Source organism: Cantharellus anzutake (assembly GCF_015039405.1).
Source record: "Cantharellus anzutake strain C23 chromosome Unknown EI90scaffold_277, whole genome shotgun sequence".
NCBI classification, from domain to species: Eukaryota; Fungi; Basidiomycota; class Agaricomycetes; order Cantharellales; family Hydnaceae; genus Cantharellus; species Cantharellus anzutake.
This window is the reverse complement of record NW_024067227.1, coordinates 27,561-51,117: the sequence shown is the minus strand read 5'-3', so window position 1 is coordinate 51,117 and position 23,557 is coordinate 27,561. Positions and strand designations below refer to the sequence as shown.

At 48.1% G+C, this 23,557-nt stretch overlaps 6 protein-coding genes across 6 annotated transcripts; 1 reads left to right on the top strand and 5 right to left on the bottom strand.

Moving 5' to 3' along the window:
* Window positions 1-12,612: 12,612 nt before the first annotated feature.
* Window positions 12,613-13,746, bottom strand: EI90DRAFT_1221163 (uncharacterized protein). The gene is made up of 4 exons (XM_039051577.1): window positions 13,223-13,746; window positions 13,017-13,165; window positions 12,875-12,959; window positions 12,613-12,824 (listed from the first exon to the last, which is right to left on the bottom strand). Exons 1-4 carry the CDS (start codon window positions 13,442-13,444, stop codon window positions 12,648-12,650), a joined length of 633 nt encoding a protein of 210 aa, XP_038907632.1. The 5' UTR covers window positions 13,445-13,746; the 3' UTR covers window positions 12,613-12,647.
* Window positions 13,413-14,679, bottom strand: EI90DRAFT_3024466 (uncharacterized protein; the record flags this gene model as incomplete). Its single annotated transcript, XM_039057895.1, has 5 exons — window positions 13,413-13,490; window positions 13,537-13,695; window positions 13,754-14,245; window positions 14,298-14,482; window positions 14,526-14,679. 5 exons carry the CDS (start codon window positions 14,677-14,679, stop codon window positions 13,413-13,415), a joined length of 1,068 nt encoding a protein of 355 aa, XP_038907631.1.
* Window positions 14,680-15,768: 1,089 nt separating this feature from the next.
* Window positions 15,769-17,342, bottom strand: EI90DRAFT_3101387 (uncharacterized protein). Its single transcript, XM_039062570.1, has 4 exons — window positions 17,175-17,342; window positions 16,964-17,119; window positions 16,019-16,903; window positions 15,769-15,954 (listed from the first exon to the last, which is right to left on the bottom strand). The coding sequence occupies exons 2-3, from the start codon at window positions 17,082-17,084 to the stop codon at window positions 16,146-16,148; spliced, it is 879 nt and encodes a 292-aa protein (XP_038907630.1). The 5' UTR covers window positions 17,085-17,119; window positions 17,175-17,342; the 3' UTR covers window positions 15,769-15,954; window positions 16,019-16,145.
* A 1,754-nt stretch (window positions 17,343-19,096) lies between these two features.
* Window positions 19,097-19,546, bottom strand: EI90DRAFT_1221049 (uncharacterized protein). The gene is made up of 2 exons (XM_039051576.1): window positions 19,415-19,546; window positions 19,097-19,357 (listed from the first exon to the last, which is right to left on the bottom strand). The coding sequence occupies exons 1-2, from the start codon at window positions 19,502-19,504 to the stop codon at window positions 19,235-19,237; spliced, it is 213 nt and encodes a 70-aa protein (XP_038907629.1). The 5' UTR covers window positions 19,505-19,546; the 3' UTR covers window positions 19,097-19,234.
* A 472-nt stretch (window positions 19,547-20,018) lies between these two features.
* EI90DRAFT_3139642 (uncharacterized protein) lies at window positions 20,019-20,465 on the bottom strand (the record flags this gene model as incomplete). The annotated part of the gene is made up of 3 exons (XM_039064938.1): window positions 20,019-20,123; window positions 20,177-20,340; window positions 20,393-20,465. 3 exons carry the CDS (start codon window positions 20,463-20,465, stop codon window positions 20,019-20,021), a joined length of 342 nt encoding a protein of 113 aa, XP_038907628.1.
* Window positions 20,466-21,806: 1,341 nt separating this feature from the next.
* EI90DRAFT_3101376 (uncharacterized protein) lies at window positions 21,807-23,141 on the top strand. The gene is made up of 6 exons (XM_039062569.1): window positions 21,807-21,994; window positions 22,051-22,199; window positions 22,260-22,334; window positions 22,400-22,600; window positions 22,650-22,720; window positions 22,770-23,141. Exons 1-6 carry the CDS (start codon window positions 21,838-21,840, stop codon window positions 22,777-22,779), a joined length of 663 nt encoding a protein of 220 aa, XP_038907627.1. The 5' UTR covers window positions 21,807-21,837; the 3' UTR covers window positions 22,780-23,141.
* Window positions 23,142-23,557: the final 416 nt, after the last annotated feature.

Here is a 23,557-nt window from a genome sequence, read left to right as displayed (position 1 = left end):
GGTGCCAGATTAAGCACCCTCACCCAATCAATCACCACAAAACTAATAATCCAGGAATCGGCAAGGAAAATGTGCAAGAAGAACCGAAGAGCAACAGCCAACCTAGATCACATCAGAGGCACCCTGACCGACCTCAACTGCCCCACCCCCACTGATGCCCTCATCTGGCATGCAATACTGAAAAATAAGAGAGACCTAAACCCCAACCTCAGGAACTTCCTATGGAAGTTGGTCCATGGTGCCCACAAAGATGGCCTCTACTGGGAAGGGATCCCAGGCTGCGAAGACAGGGGCAAATGCCTGCAATGCAGAACCATGGAATCAATGTACCACATCATCTTTGAGTGCCCCCATAACCAAGGCCCATACCTCTGGGCCACCATTAGAAACATGTGCATAACAAAAAACATAAACTGGCCCACCAATATCGGAATACAACACATCATGGCATCCCCCCTTAATCCAGATTAAAGGCTGGAACAGGGCTGTAAGGCAAGATTCTTCAGGATAGTCATACTCAAATGCACCTGGCAAACATGGAAGCTAAGGTGTAAGAGAATCCTCAGTGACGAGCCAAGAGGAGACCATGGAATATTGTGACCAGAGGCCCTAAATGCCCTCAAAGCAGCAATGAACGAGAAGCTGAACCAAGATAAGAATCTTACAAACAAGAAGTACCGCAACAGAGCCCTCCAAGGAAGACTCATCCTGCACACCTGGAGCAGAACCCTAGAAAATGAAGCATGCCTCCCCAAGAATTGGCTGAAGTGCAACGGGGTTTTAGTGGGTATACCCAGTAACTTGTGAAAAGTGATAGATGCTCCATGGGCTTCATGAAAATTCATGGGATTCCATGGGATTTGTTGAAATTTCATGAAATTTCATGGAGTTCCATGGAGTTCCATGGATTTTCTGACAAATTACATGACTTTTACAGCCTCCCATGGGTGGTCATGGGCTTCTGTGGATGTTCATGGACTCCCATGGATGTTCATGGACTCTCATGAGTACCCATGGGTGCTCATGGACACCCATGGATGCTCATGAACTCCCAAAGGCCATTTATGTAATTCTATGTGCTTGTTATTTTGCTCTGTTACAAGGATTTGACACTCAATGCTGCCACAGTGATGTGCAGATGGTCAGAGCAGAGGGGGGGGGTTTCCATTGTTCAATCAAGTGTGAAGCAAATACATATTGCCATAATTAATGATGAAAGTTACTGAAGACAGGTAGCACTGACATGTCTATATTCACCAATACTATTTACATAAATTTTTCTGTGATCAAAACTGATGGAGATGTATGCATGTTTTCCCCTGGGCTCCTCACATGTATGATGCACCTGTGATTGGTTGTAAGGATTGTATTCCCCACCCTTAACCATATATGTAGCCTCATTATGGCATGTACTGATGGACTGGGAGTGTGAGGCTACACCAACATATTCAGTGGACACTTGCAGTTGTGGCACAAAAATCAAAGTTCATATTTATTATTATAGAAATGAGATTTTCCCATTTTTAGCCTCTTATGGGCTCTGTGGAGTACAGTATCCCATGCCATGTAAATAGTTAGTATCCAACAACTATCATCACACAAAACCTGACCCAACCATGTTATTGTAAACCCAGCTCTCACAACCTCTGCCACATTATCTGTAGAATCATCCCTATGCTGACCCCCTATCCTGCACCCAGAACCTATGGAAATGGACCAATTCAGCCCCACAGTTCTAACATTTATACAGACTCCTGTTGTCAAAGACTGGATTTGAAAGGGAGGTATGACTCAGTGTTCAGAGGGCTTTGGCCTCAGCAACTCAAGCCAGGAGCGCTGTGCCCAGTAGCATGTCAGGGCCCTAATTTGCAAATACATGGGAAGTCTTGGTGGAGGGCCCATAAATGGCAGGAACCAGGCAGAGCTGACATAACAGGGTCAAGGGTTAGTCAACTGAATATTACTGGCAACTTGGGTTACAGGTTTAACAGACAACAACCCAAAAGGAGAATGGAGAGGGCGGTCCAAAGGCAGACTTGCAGGGCAGGCAACTAAATGGCCCAACGGAGTCAGGGGTGCACTTGTGGACATTGGAGCTGTCTGTCAGAGACCAGATTCGAGACGAAGGAATGTCTCCGTAACGGAGGGCTTCGGCCTCAGCGACTTCTGCCAAGAGCGCTGTGCCTAGTGACACGTCCGTGCCCTAACTTACTGACTGGCAATTAGAACCTAGGGGGGTAACTCTAGTTGATTTTACTACTGGGGCGTAACCTATGTACAAGTGGGATATATATATGGTTACAGCGGGGACGGGTCCGCAATTGGCAGAGCCGAACGGAGCGGAGCTAACGGGGTTTAAACATTAGCCGACTGAATATTACCAACGAGTCGGTTCGCGGGGTTAGCGGAAAGGCAGGCGTTAACCCAGAAACGGAAAGGAGGGATAGGCCCGAAGGTGGGCTCTGCAGGGCAGGCGAGTGTATTGCCCAGCGGAGGCGGGGGTGCGCTAGCGGACGTCGGAGCTGTCCGGAAGTCCTCAGGGCTCCGTACTTAGGGAGGCGTAGGTAATAAATTGGAATGAGGGGGTGGTGACCATCAAGGGGTACCGAGAGGATTGCGGAATACGGGGGCTCCGAGGTTAGTGAGGGAGGAACGGAGTTGGACCGGAGGGATTGGAGGAACCGGAAGTCGATGGCCGGGGATGGATATGACAGCTCGGACTTTTGATGTCACTATTCCCGTTATTGGATATCTCATTAATGCATGATCCTTTTATTATGAAAATTTGGGAGGATTAAGATTAGATCCCTTCCTTTCTAATGGGCTATCAAGCTTGTCTCGGTCGTTACTTGTTAGTCTTCACGCTTGCTTTTTAGACGCTGTCCTCGTTTTGCAGGAGTTTTAGTCATATCTCTGTCGTTTATGGGTAGTTTCCCCTGTAATTACTTTCATTGGGTCCGTTTGGGGGACATCTACATTTCCTATTATAGACACGACTTTGAATTTTGCATTAGTTCCTGAGGAATCCTTGTTCCGTGGTACTTCCATCCTTGGCTACCTGGGCGGACATGGGAAAGTAGTTTCTGTGGAGGTTCTCTGATTGTTTTTATAGTCAAATCTTGGTTGATTGTCCTAATTCTTTGTTTAATATTTGCTATAAATTCCCCCGAGAATTCCATCTCATTGATGGTAAGCTTGAAGTATTTTTGCTAATTTTCTTTCTTTCGATTTATCATGTATATTCATAATAATTCGTAAAAATTCGTAAAAATTCATTAAAATTCAGGTCCTTCTATTTTCTCATATCTACTTGTCGTATGAGGTTTTGTGATTTATCTGGCATATTTCCATAATGGGTTTCCATAGTGTGACCGTTATTTCTCCTACACCGAGGAGCAAGGATCCTGTCAAAAACCCGTTTGATTATGGAAGAGGGGGTAAATGCGTGAGTCCGAATGCAGGCGGGGCTCAACTAGAGGGGGGTCCGAGGGCTCCGGTAGTGAACCGAAGCTTCTCAGGGAGCCCGGTTCTGCTGGATGGTACAAGAGGCTCTAAGAAGGACGCAGCCTCAGCGACTCGGAGGGAGCGCTGTGCCTCCGTTACGTCTCTGTTAGTCCTTGTATTTCTTATGTCTGAGGTGTCTTGTAGAACAGGGACAGGATTCACTCAGAGGGACTTTGGGTGGCATTTTAGTCGAGATTAGAACTGAGGAACTACAGGTTCTAATCTACGTGTATTTATTAAAGGAGGATGGGGAGGACTTTAGTCAAAGCCCGAAATGACAAAATGGGGAAAACACCGAAAGGTACCGAATGATACCGAGAGGTACCGAAAGGTTCCGAACGATATCTAAAACGGGGAACCGAGGTGTCGGGCCAAGGAGGGCGGAGTTGGAGGCCGGAAAATGAATGGGGAAGACAAATGGATAAAGGGGGTTAGCCGACTGAATGGTAGTAAGAAGGTAGTCGTGCTAAGAATGGGAGATGACTAATAAGTGATTACGTGAGGGAGATCACCGAAGGATGCGGGTAGCTCCGAAAACGGAGTTGCGTATCCAAAGGATGTTGGGTGACTCAAATAAATGAAATGGGTGGAGGAAGGGTTTAAGGGCATGTCAAGGGATGTCGGAGGTCCGTCGGGATATCGGAGCAAATCCGGGATCTCCGAATGTTCCGACTCGGGACCGAGGTTCCGGGATGGGAGTGGCCAAGGTTCGGTGTGCCGCAACCAGACCGGAGCTGAGACAGTCAGGAGGGAAGGTGACTTGGAGAGTGGGGAGGCAAGGTGTAGGGGATGGTGAAGTTGTTAGGAAGGTGTGATGTGGTGGGAGTGTGCGGGGTCGGGATTCCGGGATATGACAGATCCGCCTATCATGGCAGCCTAGTCAGCCATCTAATGATGGCCTATAGAGGGGGGGCCATTTGGCCTTCAAATGGGCCTAAAAGGGGGTATTTACTAGTGGATGTCCTGGACATCCTGGTGAAGACTGATCCATTCACCAGGACGTCCCCAGGATGTCCTGGGATGATTCTATAATTCAATCAAATTCAATCAAATGCTTCTGTGATTCAATCAAATTTGTATTATTCAGGGTAGACATTCAAAACATAATGCCGCAATTGAATCTGATTTCCCATGACAATCCTCAGGCTGCTCAACTGTCTGTGCACAATGCTGGCCACTGTCTGAAGGGGTGTCAACACTGTTTCCCACGTCCCCAACACACTTTACGCAGATGGATAGCCCCTTTGAATAGCTTCCAGAATATATATTTTGAGACTGAATTGACCAATAAATCATCAAGAAAAACGCAAAATACTTTTTTGGACGCGAGTCTTTTGGGTTAGTGTGGCTGTCCACCTCATGTCTGTGCACAGTGCTGGTCATTGTCCGGAGGGGTGTCCAGACTGTTTCCCACGGTGTCAACACACTTTGCGTAGTTGGATAGCCCCTTCAAATAGCTTCCAGAATATATAATTTGAGACTAAATTGACAAGCAAGTTATTGAGAAAAATGCAAAATACTTTTTTGGACACGAGTCTTTGGGATATCAGTGACTGGGAATTTCAATGACTTCGATGACTGTCAGTGAAATTTAGTGGCCCAAGCACTATCCCAAAGTGTAAGGGATTAACCTTACTTCACTATAATTCCCATTATAGTGATGCTGTTCTTTATTTATTTATTTGTGCCGAGATATGTAAATTACATATATATACCTCGGAGTAGTTGTAAAGGCCCAGTAGCCTTTACCTCTACCCCATTGAATATACAGCTCATCAAAGCTTATGTTTAGATGGACCTACTGAGGCCTGAGGCGAACAGGGGAACAGAACGTTACCATCCCCAAAATAGTAAGCAACCTTTCACAAAGACTTGCATCCAAAAAAGTATTTTGCATTTTTCTCAATAACTTGCTTGTCAATTTAGTCTCAAATTATATATTCTGGAAGCTATTTGAAGGGGCTATCCAACTATGCAAAGTGTGCTGACACCGTGGGAAACAGTCTGGACACCCCTCCGGACAATGACCAGCACTGTGCACAGACATGAGGTGGACAGCCACACTAACCCAAAAGACTCACGTCCAACAAAGTATTTTGCATTTTTCTTGATGATTTATTGGTCAATTCAGTCTCAAAATATATATTCTGGAAGCTATTCAAAGGGGCTATCCATCTGCGTAAAGTGTGTTGGGGACGTGGGAAACAGTGTTGACACCCCTTCAGACAGTGGCCAGCATTGTGCACAGACAGTTGAGCAGCCTGAGGATTGTCATGGGAAATCAGATTCAATTGCGGCATTATGTTTTGAATGTCTACCCTGAATAATACAAATTTGATTGAATCACAGAAGCATTTGATTGAATTTGATTGAATTATAGAATCATCCCAGGTGTCAGGGCACACCTGCTTGACCTGCCTCCACCCGGGCCCACCTCACCCAGTTCCCCTTCTCCCACCCTGCACCCCTCCTTCATACCCCTTCCCCCTCTATCCCTCTCCCACTTCTATTTCTATTCCTATTTCTATTTCTACTTCACACGGATGACCTTTCCCTTATATCCATGTATTATTGACCCGCCTGCAACGCGCACACGACATGCCTAGCCCTGGACGACCCTGGACGGCTCTAGGGCGCAACCTAGTGCGCGCGCATGCAGCATACACCCTCGGGATCCCCCATGGGGACACCTGGGTGACTGCGGCTGTATGCAGGGTGACGTGGCGGACCTCATGTGACCCAAGCCGCATGTATATAAACACACCTGGGGTGGGAACCGAAGAAGTAACCTTCTTCTCAACATTCCCACTTCAGTCTAAGTGGCCAGGGATTGCCGTCCCACATTGGGCCTGCCAGTACGCACGCCCGATCCACCTCCCGTGAGGTCCTTAGCACCGGATGCTACACCTGGACCACCTCGACCCTGGATGCGACCCTGACACCAGGACGTCCTGGGGACGTCCTGGTGAATGGATCAGTCTTCACCAGGATGTCCAGGACATCCACTAGTAAATACCCCCTTTTAGGCCCATTTGAAGGCCAAATGGCCCCCCCTCTACTGTACCTGCACGACCAATTACCGGTCACGCATCACATGCACCTTCCGGTCTGGCTGTAAGTGGGCTGTTGTCACGCATCACACTGATGTTCCAGTTGAATGATCCTTGTCACACCACTTTTTTTTGGCACCTAAGTGGCTGTGTGAAATCGGATTAAATTCAATGAAAACAAAAGCCATCTGCATGGAAGTAGTTTTTTTGGTGTAAAATGTATCAACACGAAAATTTGCCAGTTGGACATTTCCAGTGCCACTGTGGCTGGTGTCACACCAACCTTGCCACCTCTTCCGGTTGCTTGTCACACATCACAAGGAGAAGCCGGTTGACTATTTTGTGTCACACTCGGAACCTCAGCCGGTAATTGGTCATGCAGGTACAGTATAGGCCATCATTAGATGGCTGACTAGGCTGGCCCTGAACAACATGGAAACCCTGGAATTTACTCCTTCGTCTCCCTATCCCTAATCTCTTTCGTCTTTTCTATCCTAGGTGGATGCTGTCCTTTCCTATCTTTGGACAGGTGCAGTGTGTCAGGGACGCGTCCGGGGTAGAGGGGGTCCGGATGTATCGCCTGGCAGAAGGGCCCTCACGGGGTGCAAACCGGGCGTGCGTGCTGGCGGGTCCGGGGAGGGACAGCAGCCCCTGGCCACTTAGACTGAAGTGGAGAATGTGTTATTGTTATTAAAAGGGAAAACTATACTACTTACCTGAAGTGGAGAATGTGAGAAGAAGGTTACTTCTTCGGTTCTGTCATATCCGTGCATACCCGACCCCGACCTGACTTCCGGACCTCCACCCTCTTCACCTCCGGAGTCATGACCTACCGCTGCCGTTCCGATACTCACCTTCGGTCCTGGCAACACACCTCCTCCTTACCTCTCGCCACGCTCCTACTACTCCGCTCCCCCTTCACAACACCTCCACCCTCCCATTATCCTCCTACACTTCCCCCGTCCGCTCCGATACTCACCTTCGGACCTGACTACTCTCCTTTCCGCCACTCCTTCTCCCCTTACCTGTCCCCTCTCTCCTCCCTCCGTTACTCCTCCGCCACCCTTCCGCCAAGTTACGACCTTCCACCGCTGTTCCATACTTCGCACTCGGACACCGCTCGTACCTTACTCCGAGCCTCCGTCATAGTCCCTACCTCGGACTTTGACTCCACCTCAGCCTTAGTCCATTGCATTGGTGACCTCATACTACGTAAACACCATTGCCAATATTCCTCGGACTTCCAACCCCGCCTCCGTAACCTCCATAAGCTCCACAACCCCGAGCTTCGCGGACCGCCTTCGGCGCTCTCGCCGCCTGTAATGTATTTCTCGCATTTTCCCTTCATCCCTATTTGGACTACTGCTTCTTTCTATTCTAGCCAGTTAGTCATCATCCCCACTTCCCCTCATCCTCCTGCCCCTCTGGGCCTCGCCCTCTCTACCTCCTTTCGGACATATCACAGGTCTTGCCCTATGACCTTCGGTACCGCTCCGCTCCCTCTACCCTTTGTTCCTGTTTGGACATCTTCGTTCCGATTCGGTCACCCTTTGTTCTCTTTGTGCTTTTGCCCCTTCCATTATATATATCAGCGCTTGTACATACTCGTTTTGGTTTAGTCCGAAATTGACCTGAAATGCCCCCAAGAGACTTCCTGCTCACCTACTGTGAAATTAAGGACCAAATGGACAAACAGCAATGGCACAGCGCTCCGCTTGAGTCGCTGAGGCCAAGGTCCCTCCACGCTAAGTCTCCGATTCCACTCCGGAGTCGTCCGTTTCCGCCCCATTCTAACAGGTTCCCACTTCAGGTACATTTATGTACATGCGGCTTGAGTCACATGACGAGTGCCATGTCACCCTCGGAGGCAGCCGCAGGCATCCGGGTATCCCTGTGGGGGATCCTGAGAGCGTCCGCTGCATGCACGCATGCTGGGCACAGCGGGGAGCCATCCGGGGTGTGTGGGCCGGACGGGTCAATAGTACATTGATACAAAGGAAGGTGGTCCATGTAGATAGAAGGAAATAAACAAGAAAAGGAAGATGAGAGGAATGAGATAAAGAAAGGGGAAGAAGGAGAGAAAGGAAAGGGGAGGAGAGACAGAGGAAGGAGGAGGGAGAGGGTTGGACAGCGGGGAGCGGGTGTGGTGTGGCCGGGTGGGTCCGGGTGGACCCGGGTCAGGTGGGTGTGCCCTGACACAGTGATTCTGGCCCAGTATCACTACCCTCAGGGCCAACCTCTCCCACCATCCAACCATTATTCAGATGGAGATAATCCTTCATGGTGACTCTTCGCACCAGGTATTGGAAAAGCACAGTGGTACACATGGAGAGTAATATCCAACCAATGAGTACAGCAGCGTTGAGGCCCAAGTGGTTCTTGGTGTTGAAGATGAGAGTACAGGTTGCTTGACCTACGTTATTGTCTGCAAAGGGCTTATCAGTGATAGGCTGGAGGACTGAAGAGGGGACGATGGTAATTGACGAACCAGGGAAGCGACAGAGTAGCAGGGAAATGTTGATTCGAGGCAATCATAGACGATGTTAATATGATAAAACATTCTTCGCTCCAAAGGGGACTTTAAATGCCAATGAAACTATCGAATAAGCAAAAGACAGAGGGATATAACATAAAGTAGGAACCGCAATTCTCAAGATAAGAAGTTCTTTGATTTTAAGGTATGGTTCGATTGCCTGACGGGCAGGGTAACCTGCCGTGATCTGATATTGATAATTTGTCATGATGAAGATGAAAACATCAATGAAATCGGTAAAGAGAATGGAATGGTCATGAACGATCGGAAAGGCAATGACAATGACCAAAATGAGGAAGGTGGAGATGAATGATTCACTTGTAAGGCCTCAAATTGATCATAGTAAACCCAACTGTGAAGTGAGTTACCGAAAAAAATTGCTGCAATGTCGAAGTGCACATTGCATGCCACCCTCTACCTCTTCATTTCAGTATCGTCGCTACCCTGGCCCATCATGTGAGTAAACACATGTCATAGCTTGGATACCGCTCTGCATGCCCTTCCTCCAGTGGCCCACCCTCCTGTTTGAAGTAGTTGCGTATCTGCAACGCAAGGACGTTCGATCTGACTCTAACCGAACATCTATATCATACTTCCCCTTCCCAGGTGAAATCTGCCAAACAAGGCGAGGGACCACTCTCCATGTGCTTTCTTCTTCCAACATTCAGCAGCAATGGTGCATGCATCCTTCTCATTCTCCTAAGTCATCGTGAATCATGAACATAAGTGTGCTGCATGGGCAGAGATGGCGTTGATTGTGATGGAATTTGAACCAAAGTGGTGGCAATCTCTAGACGGGTGTCTTTTCAAATATTTCAATGACCAAATAATAGGAGCCCAATGCTCTTGTCTTTATCCCCTTGCGCCCGTGTGAATGGCCCAATATCCATGAGCATGCAAGGAAGAGGTCTGGGCGTCACAAGGAAATAATGATGTCAACTCAATAGGTCAAAAGGAGCAATTACATTCATATGCCAAGAATCCAATCCGGGGCCTGATAATAGGATGTATATGCCCCGCAAAATTAAAACCAACGTGGTCATACCACGTAAGTGCTAAATGGAGGCCGGGGATACAAGTCCATCTAAATTGATGAATGCGATCATCCCTCTCTCTCCACCAATGCTGACATGGTTACCGTGTTCCGCGATTGGACAGCTAGGCTTGAAGTAGTCGGGTAGCCAACAGATGTGCAGGGCAAGGTTTTCGCGCTTTATGCAAAGAGCATTATGATCAAGAAAGAGATGGGTGGGTGAAGATTTGCGGAAGGATGTTGAAATTGGGTTGGATAGGTCGCTTAACTTTGGAAAGCTGAAATGTTTTGTCTCTTTCTGACCTCGGACGCGAAGTGTTAAGGCGTCGGTGGAAAATAGCATGTGGTGGGGACGAAAGTTCTCATTGAGCTGTGTCCGCCCGATGTAATGCCTGTCGGCAATGTCCCAGGCACACACTCTGCCATCCTTGGAGGCCGAAACAAGATGACGTCCATCAGGCGAAAATTCCACACAGGATATGGTGTCAACATGACCTTTCGTTGCCTTTAGCCCTTGAGCGGGCAATTCCATCGTTGCATCCCAGACATGTGCAGTGCCATCCCAAGATGCCAAGGCCAGATAACAACCATCTGGCGAAAAATTCACGGAGGAAACCCAACCAGTATGCCCTTTCAGCTCTCGAAGAGGCACTCCTGTTGCCACATCCCAGATGCGCACCATGTTGTCTTCTGAGGCCGAGGCCAAGTGATGGCCATCCGGCGAGAAATCCAAGGACTGGACACGATCAGTATGTCCCTTCAGCTCTTGAAGCAAGACTCCTGTTTCCACATTCCGGACATGTATGGTTCGATTCCACAAGCTGGAGGCCAGATAACATCCATCTGGTGAAAACTTCACAAAATAGACGCCAGAGGGATGTTCCTCCAGTGTTCGAAAAAGCGCTCCTGTCGATGCATCCCAGATATGCACGTTGGTATCATCTGAGGCTAGATAACGCCCATCTGGTGAAAAGGAAACAGAATAGACAATGGCATTATGATCCTTCAATTCCCGGAGGGGCTCCCCTGTTGCTGTATCCCAAACTCGCACAGTGCGATCGTGCGAGGCCGAGGCCAGACGAAGGCCATCAGGGGAAAATGTCACAAAGCTCACCACGTCAGTATGCCCTTTCAGTTCTCGAAGGCATGCTCCCATTACCGCATCCCAGAAACGCACAGTACAATCATCCGATGTGTCATATCCATCCCCAGCCATCGACTTCCGGTCCCTCCGATCCCTCCGTTCCAACTCCGCTCCTCCCTCACTAACCTCGGAGCCCCCGTATTCTGCAATCCTCTCGGCGCCCCTCAATGGTCACCACCCCCTCATTTCAATTTATTACCTATGCCTCCCTAAGTACGGAGCCCCAAAGACTTCCGGACAGCTCCGACGTCCGCTAGCACACCCCTGCCTCCGTTGGGCAATACACTCGCCTGCCCTGCAGAGCCCACCTTCGGGCCTATCCCTCCTTTCCGTTTCTGGGTTATCGCCTGCCTTTCCGCTAACCCCGTGAACCGACTCGTCGGTAATATTCAGTCGGCTAATGGTTAAACCCCGTTAGCTCCGCTCCGTTCGGCTCCGCCAATTGCGGAACCGTCTCCGCTGTAACCATATATATATCCCACTTGTACATAGGTTATGCCCCAGTAGAAAAATCAACTAGAGTTACCCCCCCTAGGTTCTAATTGCCAGTCAGTAAGTTAGGGCACGGACGTGTCACTAGGCACAGCGCTCTTGGCAGAAGTCGCTGAGGCCGAAGCCCTCCGTTACGGAGACATCTCCTCGTCTCAAGTCTGGTCTCTGACACGATGCCGAGGCCAGATGAATGCCATCTGGTGAATATGCAACGGAATTGGCCCCACCAGTATGTCCCTTCATTTCCCGAAGAAGCGCTCTCGTCACCACATCCCAGATCTGCACAACACCATCCCCACAGGCTGAGACTAGATGACAGCCATCTGGAGAAAATACCACAGAGCGGGATCTCCTTGGGCTGTGGATTATCCCCGCTTGCGGTGACCATGGTTGGCTGCTATCCATTCCATGAGAAACAATACGGCATTCAACAGCCCACTTCTTTGGAAATGTTGCATCCAACGCACCACCTGATGGAATAAATGGATGGCTACTTCCAAGGATAGATAAGGACGAGGCCGCCAACGCGTCCCGGGATCGCTCAACCAGATAGTGCAAGCTGCGAATTATGTGGCATACACTGTTGGCGGCTTTGGCATCGAACCCCTGAAAAAGACAGGTGGGCAATGAACCAATAGTAAAATTTTCAACTTACAAGCCATTTTTCTAGTTTTCTCATGCCTTGGCATGCTTGATCAATTTCACTCATGATTCCCATTGCCGCAATTCAGTGGAGAAGCACCGGGACAGCGCCGGAAAGGGCCTTCATTATTTCATCATCGTGGGGCTCATCCAACGTACAAAGGAGAGTGACCCAATGACAACACACAAACTTCAGCTGCGTCGTCATCAGCCTCTCAAACTCAGGTTGGAGATCAGGAATTTCTGCATCTACTTGGAAACGCCATAGCGCTGGCAACTGATCCAGCACTGCACATCGCCCAAGCAGCTCCAATGAGAAAAGCACCATGTCCTTCCCCGGAGAGGGCTTGGAAAATGAATTGAGGTCACTTTTGAGCAAACGTACATGACTGAGGAACGGCGATGCACTGCAAGACCTTCCCGCAGCTGGTGGGGAGATTAGACGGTCCACAACTCCGACAGCGTGATTCACATACAGATGATTCCAAGAGGTTTATGATACTCAATATTGGAGCATCTTCTTGAAGTTGTTCCAACGATGGGATGATCTGAACTAATTCACTGGAAAACAGAAAGTTAACAGGAATTTCGCATAAAGTGCCGTTCAGATTTACTAACTCGGTGAAATCGTTTGAGAAGATCCGTGCGCCTTTAATTCCACAGATTCCATGTAGGTGTTCGTGTAATGTCCGCTGAAATACGGCAAGGAGTGCTTGAGTGGATGTGGAGATTTGGAATTCGTTGGGTGGGGAACCGTGATTAGCGAACTGATGGTTCAAACAGGATCAGTTACAGTGTATGCGGCACGGGGGCCATTCTCTCACATGGTGATGTTTTATAGTATCAAGGACGGACTTCACAGCCATCGTTAGCTTTGAATCTTCCACTGAATCAGCGAATCCGAGAATGGTCTTCGATTTGTTATTAATGTCTTTTCTAATGTGCGGATACATCAGGACTTTAATCCGTTCTCGTCTCTTAGAACCGATTGTGGGATGGTTAAGAGACCCTCTCTCATACTTTGCCCCAAACATCCGCACCAACATTTCCTGGGTGGTGGAGGCGAAAAACCAACAATTTTCCTACATGGAGCTAATGGTCAACCGATGATGACACAGGGTCGGACATCGACGCTTACTTTGGTTAACTTGTAACGAGGAGCTTCCGCTGCAATGGAATACAGAATTTTCGCAGCCGCGATCAAAGGAGCAGGAGTAGGGAAGATCATGACAGCCTCTACGCCGGACTTGGTGTTGGTGAAATCAAGAAGGTGGTCGAGTCTGCCGGAAACAGCAGCCTATCGAGTAGTACCGCCTCTTAGCTGCGGTAAAGACATCAAAGAGTTCGTTGCATACCGTATCTATCGCGCGTGACGTTCCCAAATCCCGTACCCCAAACAACAACAAGGGAACTTGATGGTCCCGTCTGCGATCCAACCGAACGTAGAACTCCCTTCCGTCGGCTCGAGTGACATGCATGATGAGAAATCGATGCGGCACCCCTTGAAGATCGCCATATCGTCGGACGGACACGATCCTGGCATTAGCAGCACGACGACTATTGAATAAGCTCTCGCAGAACGTTCGCACAGAAAAGATCCGATAAGGCTTCGAGTCCAAGCATTCAGCAAAGAAAGCGCCTGCAGACGCAATGCTTGCGACTTTCTTCCTCAAGGATGATGTGAAAGATGCAGAAGATGTAAAAGATGGGGCAATTGTGGATGAAGCATCGGATAAAGTCGACCGGGTAAATGGGACGCCAAGTCGGTCGCGAAGCGATACTGCCGTTGTAGAAGATGTGTTATCGGCCGTGGGAGGCTCGAGTGAGGGTTTGATGCCTTTATCAAGCTTTAAAACTCGGATGAGTGAGAGTTCAAAGCCTTATAAAATTTATTCTTACCTCGAAGAGAAAATCGTCGACCGAGGCTGGTTCTGGAAAAGCGAGAGGCTCGGTGGCTGCCGGGGAAAAGCCTGAAAAAGTCGAGCTCAAAGCGAAGGAGGGGATCGTGTCATGGAAAGATCCTTCGGCAGCTAAACGCTGAGACGGAATAACATGGAGATCGCTTCTGATAAGCAGGTCGAAGGCTTGAACACGAAGTATCTAGAACTCCGCAAATAGCTCACTCACTATCGACGGGTTCGATGGAATTTTCGATGGTATCCCCAGCGGGGGCAGCGACAATGTTTCGGGAGTTCTGATGGCTTGACGTTGTTGCAGTAGGTGTAATAGAGGTCTGGGCCGAGCCTTTGTCCTCCGGAAGAACCAATCTAGGAACGTTCATGTCTCTAGATAGAAGAGATCGAAGGTGTTAGATGACTTGGAAATGGACTAGGCGCTAGGCCTGTCAGCATCGTGACAAGCCATCACCGTTGGGAGCCGCTGCGGAGGAAAAGAGCAAGGCACCAACCTACTGCAGATTATCTTACCGTCCGTCGTCGAGATGTCCGATCCCGTCAGTATTCTCGATATTGATCAGGAATGGTATCAGCAATGTCTATGGGGAAGAGGTGAAGATTCGAGAAGACGCGCGGCAAGGGTGGGGGAGATATTAGGGAAACAACCACGTGGCAGGGAAAGAAGCTCTTCATTTGCTTGTGAAGGTGGGACTTAATCCCATTGTGGAATATTACTGTGTGTACCGAAAAAAGTACAGATGGGCGGCGGAGCACACACCATGACTTCTCAACGGTTTATGAGGACGCCCGAGATATGCGCTTGCATGTAGTTTCCGGGTGCAATCGAGCAAGACATGTATCGGACGGCCATTGGCAAGAGGTTCCCAAATCGAGCATCCCCAGTTGAAGGCAATTGAAGCCACAGCCATTCGTATCGAGGTCCGTCGGCCCTGGACCCAAATAACACCCAACAACTAACCGCATCGATCAGAACCTGACAGTGATACGTTAACTGGAGGATTTGTTGTTCGCACTGAGAACGACATACGGTTGTTAATGTTCTACTTCTTAATTCGTTTCAGTGTCGTCCGTCCTGCTGCTCTGCCCGTGCGGCGTCATGTAAACCTGAGGCATGTCGTAGTTTGGATGCCACTCTTCCTCCTATCTCCACCCTCCCGTTCGAAGCAGATTTGAATCTATATCACACTCCCCCTTGGCAGGTGGAATCTGCCAAACAAGACGACGCAAGGGGCCACTCTCCGTCAGACTCTCCATGTGCTTTCTTTTTCCAACTTTCAAGCATGATTCTCCTTAGTCATCAACTAAGCGTGTACGGAGGCGGCGTGGGATTCGAACTATTAATGTGGCTGTTTCACCTAGAAATGGATCACCTCCTCTCCTGACGTCTTTCCCTACTGAAAGCGGTAGTCGTCCCTTGCGTACCTTGTAGGCGCCCGGCAAGGGCCTAATTGGGCCACGCTGATCAGCTATCCCAAACACTCACCAACATCGGCTCTGACTCGTGGATTACGTCGGAGTAGCATCGGCACTATCGGGGTATGGCTTAGGCAGGATCCCAAGTCACTACACCCTCGGGTGCAAGCATAATGTTTTGGAGTGCAGGGCTAGAAGGGAAAGGGTGCGGTGCATTGGCAGGGTAACTACCTTCCAAAATCGAAACATCGTATTCATCTAAATTCACAGGTTCTGACAGCATGAACTGACCAAACTTTGCAGCACCACAAACAGCGCATATTTTGGTTGAAAGATGATCAGAATCAAGTAAGGTGTGGAAGTTAGAGAGCAGACGTGATTTAGACTCGAGTGTGAGCTTTTCTGGCCAACGTGATGCTCAATTCTTTTTCCACTCAGTGTAAGTGGCTCCGGTTGAATGTGGCGTTGGGGGGGAACAAAAGTCAGCATGTTGCACCAGAATGCGGTGGAGATCAGTCAAACTTGCCATTGAATTGAATGGCAAGTGGAAGAGTGAGAGCAGCCGCCGAAGTACTCGTTCACGGATGTCAACAGACACAATCCATCGTATTAAGCGACCATGGTTAAGGAGTTTTTCGTCATCAGCAGTTAAAGTTGAATTACAATGTGCATGGAACCGCGAGTCGTTGCCAAAATCGCAAGGGGTGTCACTGACAGTATGTTCAAACACGATCGTATGCAAATGTTCACGGGGTGGGTATTTTGAAGTCAGAGTGTCAAGTAAACCATGAAACCGACAAAGCGCAAGCAGTTGAAACCGAGAGAGACGTTCAAGTGATCGCAAGGTTGAGAACCGATTGGGGAATTGTTGGTAGATGTTATTGAAACCTAGCAAAAACTCACGGCAGGCATCGAAAGAGGGGAGCGATTGATTAGGGTCGATAGCATAAAGAGCGATGCACACGGAGTAACAAAGGGCATGCGAAGCATGAGAAGACAGGAGGTACTCAAACAGAGCGCGGCAAAAGAGATCACGCGAAGGATATTGAGAGCGGTGAGCAACACACGCATCTAGACAGCTGGAATAGCAATGAGCACACAGAACGTGGCGTAAGAGCAAAACCCGTTGATCGTTGATCGTCAATGAGAAGTCATACAGGCCGTGAGCTATCGTTTCTTTGGTGAGATGGTAATTGGAAACCCCGTCATTGGTTAGGAAAATTAATGGCCACGAACCGTGAAAAAACGCTAAGTTGGGAGAAGACGACATGGTGTAGTGCAAGAGTACAGAGAAGGGAGTGTGCACTTGGTGTCGAGGGGGAGATCGGATAAGCCAGGTTGTAAAGCACGTGGACATGAACAAGGCGTTCAGCTGTCGGTAAGCGTGATGAGCTAAAATCGTATGTCAGCAAGCTGAGGCAAAAAAGGGGTATAACCGGGGTATAACCAATATTTGTGCATGGCCATTCAGTCTACGCTTCCAAGACCCGCTACAGAGTAGCGGGAATTTGGTTTATTGCACTCTGTGGGTGCATCTTGTGTTCAAGCAAATCAGGAGTTCATATGTGTAGCATGTAGCAAAATCCCGTAACGCCCTTGTAACACACAGCCAAATTCAGTAATGTTTTGCAGCACGCAGCAAAATCTGTGTAACACCTTGTAACACGCAGCAAAATCCCGTAACGCCATGTACAGCGGTTTGAATTTTGATTGTCGCGTGATGCAAAATTGTTTCCGCTGAACTTCAGCGGCTGCAATGGTACACCAAACTTCCTGACCGAATATCTCTTCAACCACATCAGTTATTGACAAACGGATTGTTGCGCTGTGACATACACGTCTGTATCTACCTTCTATCTGAAGCGATTGTTAATACCTTTTAAAATGGATTATCCAATTATCCCCACCTTCCTGACCGATTTTCTCAACAACGGCTGGGAGAAATCGTCCCAAATTTGGTCCCCAAAGAGGTTGGGTGAATATCTAAGTGCTATTTTTTTTTCGAAGTGCTGTGCTTAAATTTGAAAAATTCGCTATTGAGGGTGCGCGCGGAAGTTTAGCGACTGACCCTACTGAATAGAGGTCAGAATGTGGCCAGATATGGAAGTGCCGCATAAGGGAATACTGAATAGCGTCTGTGATGTGATTCAAATGTTTTGTATTGTACATGTAATTATGATGACCAATGCCGGAGTCCAGTTTGCAGAGAGTCGCGCAACAAGTCATTTAGTGTTAACCCATGCGGTCGTTGCACCCAACCCAACCCTGGGAGCTTGAGGAAGCACAGTCAGGGTCGTGGAGTCAATACCTGGGCATGCGGTAAAATTAACAGTTTAAATATTAGTTGTAACTATAACTGTTATTGGTGTGCTGTGGTACAGATGTTATAGCGCGAGTTGAGGCTATGCAGTCTTTTTAGCTGCATGTGTTCGATTCCCGCTTGTTGCAGCTTTTTTTGGGCATTCCCCCATGCAATAATCGCATGCCCAGCATTGAGGAAGTGCAGAGTCAAAGCTGCAGAGTCGATACCTGGGCACAGAGAATGCCAAAAAAAGTTGCAACAAGCGGGAATCGAACACATGCAGCTAAAAAGACTGCATAGCCTCAACTCGCGCTATAACATCTGTACCACAGCACACCAATAACAGTTATAGTTACAACTAATATTTAAACTGTTAATTTTACCGCATGCCCAGGTATTGACTCCACGACCCTGACTGTGCTTCCTCAAGCTCCCGGGGTTGGGTTGGGTGCAACGACCGCATGGGTTAACACTAAATGACTTGTTGCGCGACTCTCTGCAAACTGGACTCCGGCATTGGTCATCATAATTACATGTACAATACAAAACATTTGAATCACATCACAGACGCTATTCAGTATTCCCTTATGCGGCACTTCCATATCTGGCCACATTCTGACCTCTATTCAGTAGGGTCAGTCGCTAAACTTCCGCGCGCACCCTCAATAGCGAATTTTTCAAATTTAAGCACAGCACTTCGAAAAAAAAATAGCACTTAGATATTCACCCAACCTCTTTGGGGACCAAATTTGGGACGATTTCTCCCAGCCGTTGTTGAGAAAATCGGTCAGGAAGGTGGGGATAATTGGATAATCCATTTTAAAAGGTATTAACAATCGCTTCAGATAGAAGGTAGATACAGACGTGTATGTCACAGCGCAACAATCCGTTTGTCAATAACTGATGTGGTTGAAGAGATATTCGGTCAGGAAGTTTGGTGTACCATTGCAGCCGCTGAAGTTCAGCGGAAACAATTTTGCATCACGCGACAATCAAAATTCAAACCGCTGTAACGCATTACAACGAAATCCGACAGGTGAATAGCATGGCACGTGGACTATTCTCTCACATGGTGGTATTTTACAGCGTCGAGGACGGACTTGATAGCCTGCGTCAGCTTTGATTCTGCAATTAAATTGGCATATCTTAGAATTGCCTCCGACGTGTCACTGATTTGCTTTTCAAGGTGTGAATATGCCAGATCTTTAATGCCATCTCGTTTCCCGGCACCGATTTGTGGGATGGTTAAGTGACCCTCTCTCATACACCCCCCTGAAACCCCGCACCAAGACTTCCTGAATGGTGGAAGCAAAAAACCAACAATTTTCCTACACGTAGCTGATGGATCAACTAATGGTGACACAGGGTCGAGAATTGATGCTTACTTTAGTTAGCTTGTAACCAGGAGATTCCGCTGCGATTGCATACAGAATTTGTGCAGCCGCGATCAAAGGAGCAGGAGTAGGGAACACCATGATGGCCTCTACCCCAGACTTCGTATTGGTGTAGTCAAGAAGGTGGTCGAGTCTACCAGAAACAGCAGCCTATCGAGTAGTAGCGCCTCTCAGCTGCGGTACAACCATCAAAGAATTCGTTACATACCGTATCTATCGCGTGCGACGTCCCTAAATCCCGCACCCCAAACAACAAGGGAACTTGGCGGTCCCATCTGCGATCCAACCGAAGGTAGAACTCCCTTCCATCGACTCGAGTGACATGCAGGATGAGAAATCAATGCGGCACCCCTTGAAGATCCCCATATCGCTGAACGGACACAATCCTGGCATCAGCAGCACGACGATTGTTGAATGAACTTTCGCAAAACGTTTGGACAGAAAAAATTCGATATGACCTCGAGTCCAAGCATTCGGCGAAGAAAGCGCCTGCTGATGCAATGCTTACGACTTTCTTCCTCAAGGACGATATAAAAGACGTAGAAGATGCAACAGATGGGGCAATTGTGGATGAGGTATCGGATAAAGTGGGCGTTCAGGAAAATGGGACGCTAAGTCGGTCACGAGGCGATACCGCCGTTGTAGAAGGTGTGTCATCAGGCAGCGGAGGCTTGAGTGAAGGTTCGATGCCTCCATCGAGCTTTAAAAACTCGGATGAGTGAGGGTTCAAGGCATCGTAAAATTTATTCTTACCTCGAAGAGAAAATCATCAACGGAGGGTTCTGGAAAAGCGGAAGGCTGGGTGGCTGCTGGCAAAAAGCCTGGCAAAGTCGAGGTCGAAGCGAAGGAGGGGATCGTGTCATGGAAATATCCTTCAGCGGTGCTACGCTGAGACGGCAATAACATAGAGACCACTTCTGATAAGGAGTTAGAAGGCTGGAACACAAAATACCCAAGGCTCTGCCTCACTATCGATGGGATCAGTGAAATTTTCGATAGCGGTGCCAGCAGCAGCATTCCCGGGATTCTGATGGCCTGACATTGTTGCAGTAGGTGTAATAGAGGTCTGGGCCAGGCTTTCCTCCAGAAGAACCAATGTAGGAACGTAGATAGAAGAGACCGAGGGTGGAAGATGGCTTGGAAATGGAACTGTGCACTAGACCCGTCAACATGCTCGTAACAAGGCCATCACCGTTTGGATCTGCAGCGGAGGAAGCTGCAGATGATACTTTATATATTCATGTATATATTGATTGAGAGTAGGAATGAATAGAGACGTGATAGATGCGCGCATCACAAAGATGCCGTCAAATTGGATGTGTTTATTTACTCGACAAGTTCTCATTTGACGCTGCTTCCTCAGATGGAGGGAGCTTCAGTAGTGATAGTGACCAAGATATCATGTCGCACTCAGGATCCTACAACACATTTCAACCTGGTCAATGTGTTCGAGGCTGAGATCGACAGCTCTGATGGCGGATTTATAATGGAGTGTCTAACCTGCCTTGGGCTGAGCAAGCTAGACACGTGCCGGACTCCATACACTCAGTATGCCCACAGCGCGCAGTTGACTGGACAGCGATGGACAGCTGGCTTGATACTGTATCGAGAAAACACAAGGCCAGACTCCTCTATGTGTCAATCGTTTTCCACCGCCCTGTGTTCTTCCTTACCTCGACAGGGACCAGGGACATGTATTAGAGAAAAGGTCGATGTCCCACTATAGTGGCGCACAGACCTATCAGCCACCTAAGATTGTCCATTGTTCCCGTTTTATTCTTCTTGTTGATAGGCGGCGTTGTGGGCTTAAAAGCCACTCGTCGCGACTGTTTTTTCTCTCTCTCCTCAGTTACACTATCGTGAACTGAGGTGAGATCGTACTTCTTGGTCATATTAGACCGTTTGCTCAACAACGTGTAATTGTCTAGCGCTTATAGATCGCTAGGTGATTCAGAAATAAATTAGTTACACTATCGTGAACTGAGTGCTTATACATCGCTAGTTTTCTCACAACATGACCGGGCCTCCGACAGTAAGCTTTGTCTTTCGCATCGAAGATCTGCCCACCAAGATTATTTTATCAGCAACGCGATCGAAAGAAAGATCCATCATATCGGTGCCCTGAGTCCGGTAAATCGCAAGCATCTGGTCGGGGTTTGCCAGTGATACCGGATCCTGTGCATGAATGCGTCAATTTTCGTGAGGTTGAATTACAGCAAGGTGCAAAAAAATCGACGCGCCCAATTTGGATGAATGTCCGTGCAGGTCATGTGATAGTCATGTGATTATCCACAAATGGCAGAAAATAAATGATGATCGACTTGCAGTTTCCTAAATAGGATTGATCACATGACCTTATCGACCATTCATCCAAATCTGTTGCGCCGTTTGTTTTGCACCTTGCTGTATTAGACATGGCCCAGCGGTATGTCGAAGCCGAATCGCAAAAACCAGTGCAACATTATTCATTGCACTCTGCCCGTTTATTGCACTGGTTCCTACTCCTGATCATTTTTTGTACCTCTGAATCTCGTGGTATTATTTGTTTGGACTTGATCCATTGTAACCCTCGTAAGTGCTATTTCACTCAGATCGATCCACAGACCTTCCTCATCCCACCTCTTCAGAACTCAATGAGAAAAGATCCGCTACCATCAAAAAAGTGTCCCCCATACCATTGGCTGTTTTCGTTCCTTACGCGAAAATAGCTTCATATGGCGGTTTGCGACCAATGCTATACCTCCGGAGTCTCCAGCCTCCATATGGACATGCCAGGGTTAGTTCTCTTCAAAATACCATCAGGATGCCGGATATAATATGGGTTGTTCATTCACAGCAAACCTGCCTAAAACTAGGGAAGGCCTTGGTCGAAGAGGGAGAGAAGCGACTTACACATGCATTAAAACCAATTGTACGTTAAAGTTAAATGTGTTGGAGTATATAATTCCCCGTACGTCTAACATTTGACTGTGTCAGCAACAAGCCTTGGCCCAGGACGAGAATAGAGCTCTTCAAGACTTGAAAGATGTGTTACCGAAAAATGAGGAAGACGAAGCTCGCAACATACCCACTATTTCCCAGGAACGAACTGCCACATCCTTCAGCTCCGAACTGAGACGAGGGCGGACTAGGGCGTGGCGACGCAGCGTGGGTGACTCCCAGGTTGTGAAGGACCAAGTAAATAAATTATTATGACTCCGTTGTTCCATTAATGACCTCCGCCAAGATTGCGACAATAATTGCAGAGATCCACGAAGTTTTCGAAACTCCAGGACTCAGAATTGACAGGCTATGCAGGTGAGTGTCGCCTTTGAACAAGAATGGGCAGTGCTCATCTATGGTTCAGGCGTTTCTGATTGGGGAGATCCTATCTGCCTCAGGCATGCTGGTCGTGTGTGAACCGTTATGTTCTCAGGAAACTCTCGAGGTGCGTTTGGAATTCTTGTCTGTCATCTGTGTTCTCGGTGCTGGTTTCAGGGTGTTCCATGGAGGCCCAAAAGTGCGTACCCCATGATAGACGAATAGCTCAAATCAGCACCGAGAACACAGATGACGGACATGACGTTGGAGAATTCCGAATGCATCAACCTTGCTCCTGTTCACGACTTACTCACAATCTATAAACAACGATCATTCGCAGCTTTTTGGCACTATTCTTGTTCTTGTAATCATTGCTATTTACATGTTTTGGTCTGCTAATGGTTCCAAATTCTTCTTGGCCCGGCTCGCAGTTACAACGACAAAAATTCCTTGCGGTGACCCGGAGTTCATTGAATATCTTGCCAAACCACCCCCGGTTGATGGACGACTTACGGATGAGAGGAAAATGATGATTGCGAGACCTATGGTTGAGTTTGGCTACAACGCAAGGACATCTGAAGGAAAAGTGAAAGTGGAAAAGCTCTTGATCCTTAAAAGACCTTCGACACAAATTGGTGTGGAGTTGTGTCGTATGAGGGTGACTCATCTTCATCTTGTTATTACCGTGCAGCTCATCCTAGTCATCCACAGCACAAAAGATCGTATCATTCACTACGCAGAATCTATCTATCTCACCAGACATGTCAAACATGCACGACGCATCGCAATCGATCCAAGTGGCAAGGTGCCAGGGAGTGTACCCTCGGAGGCGTA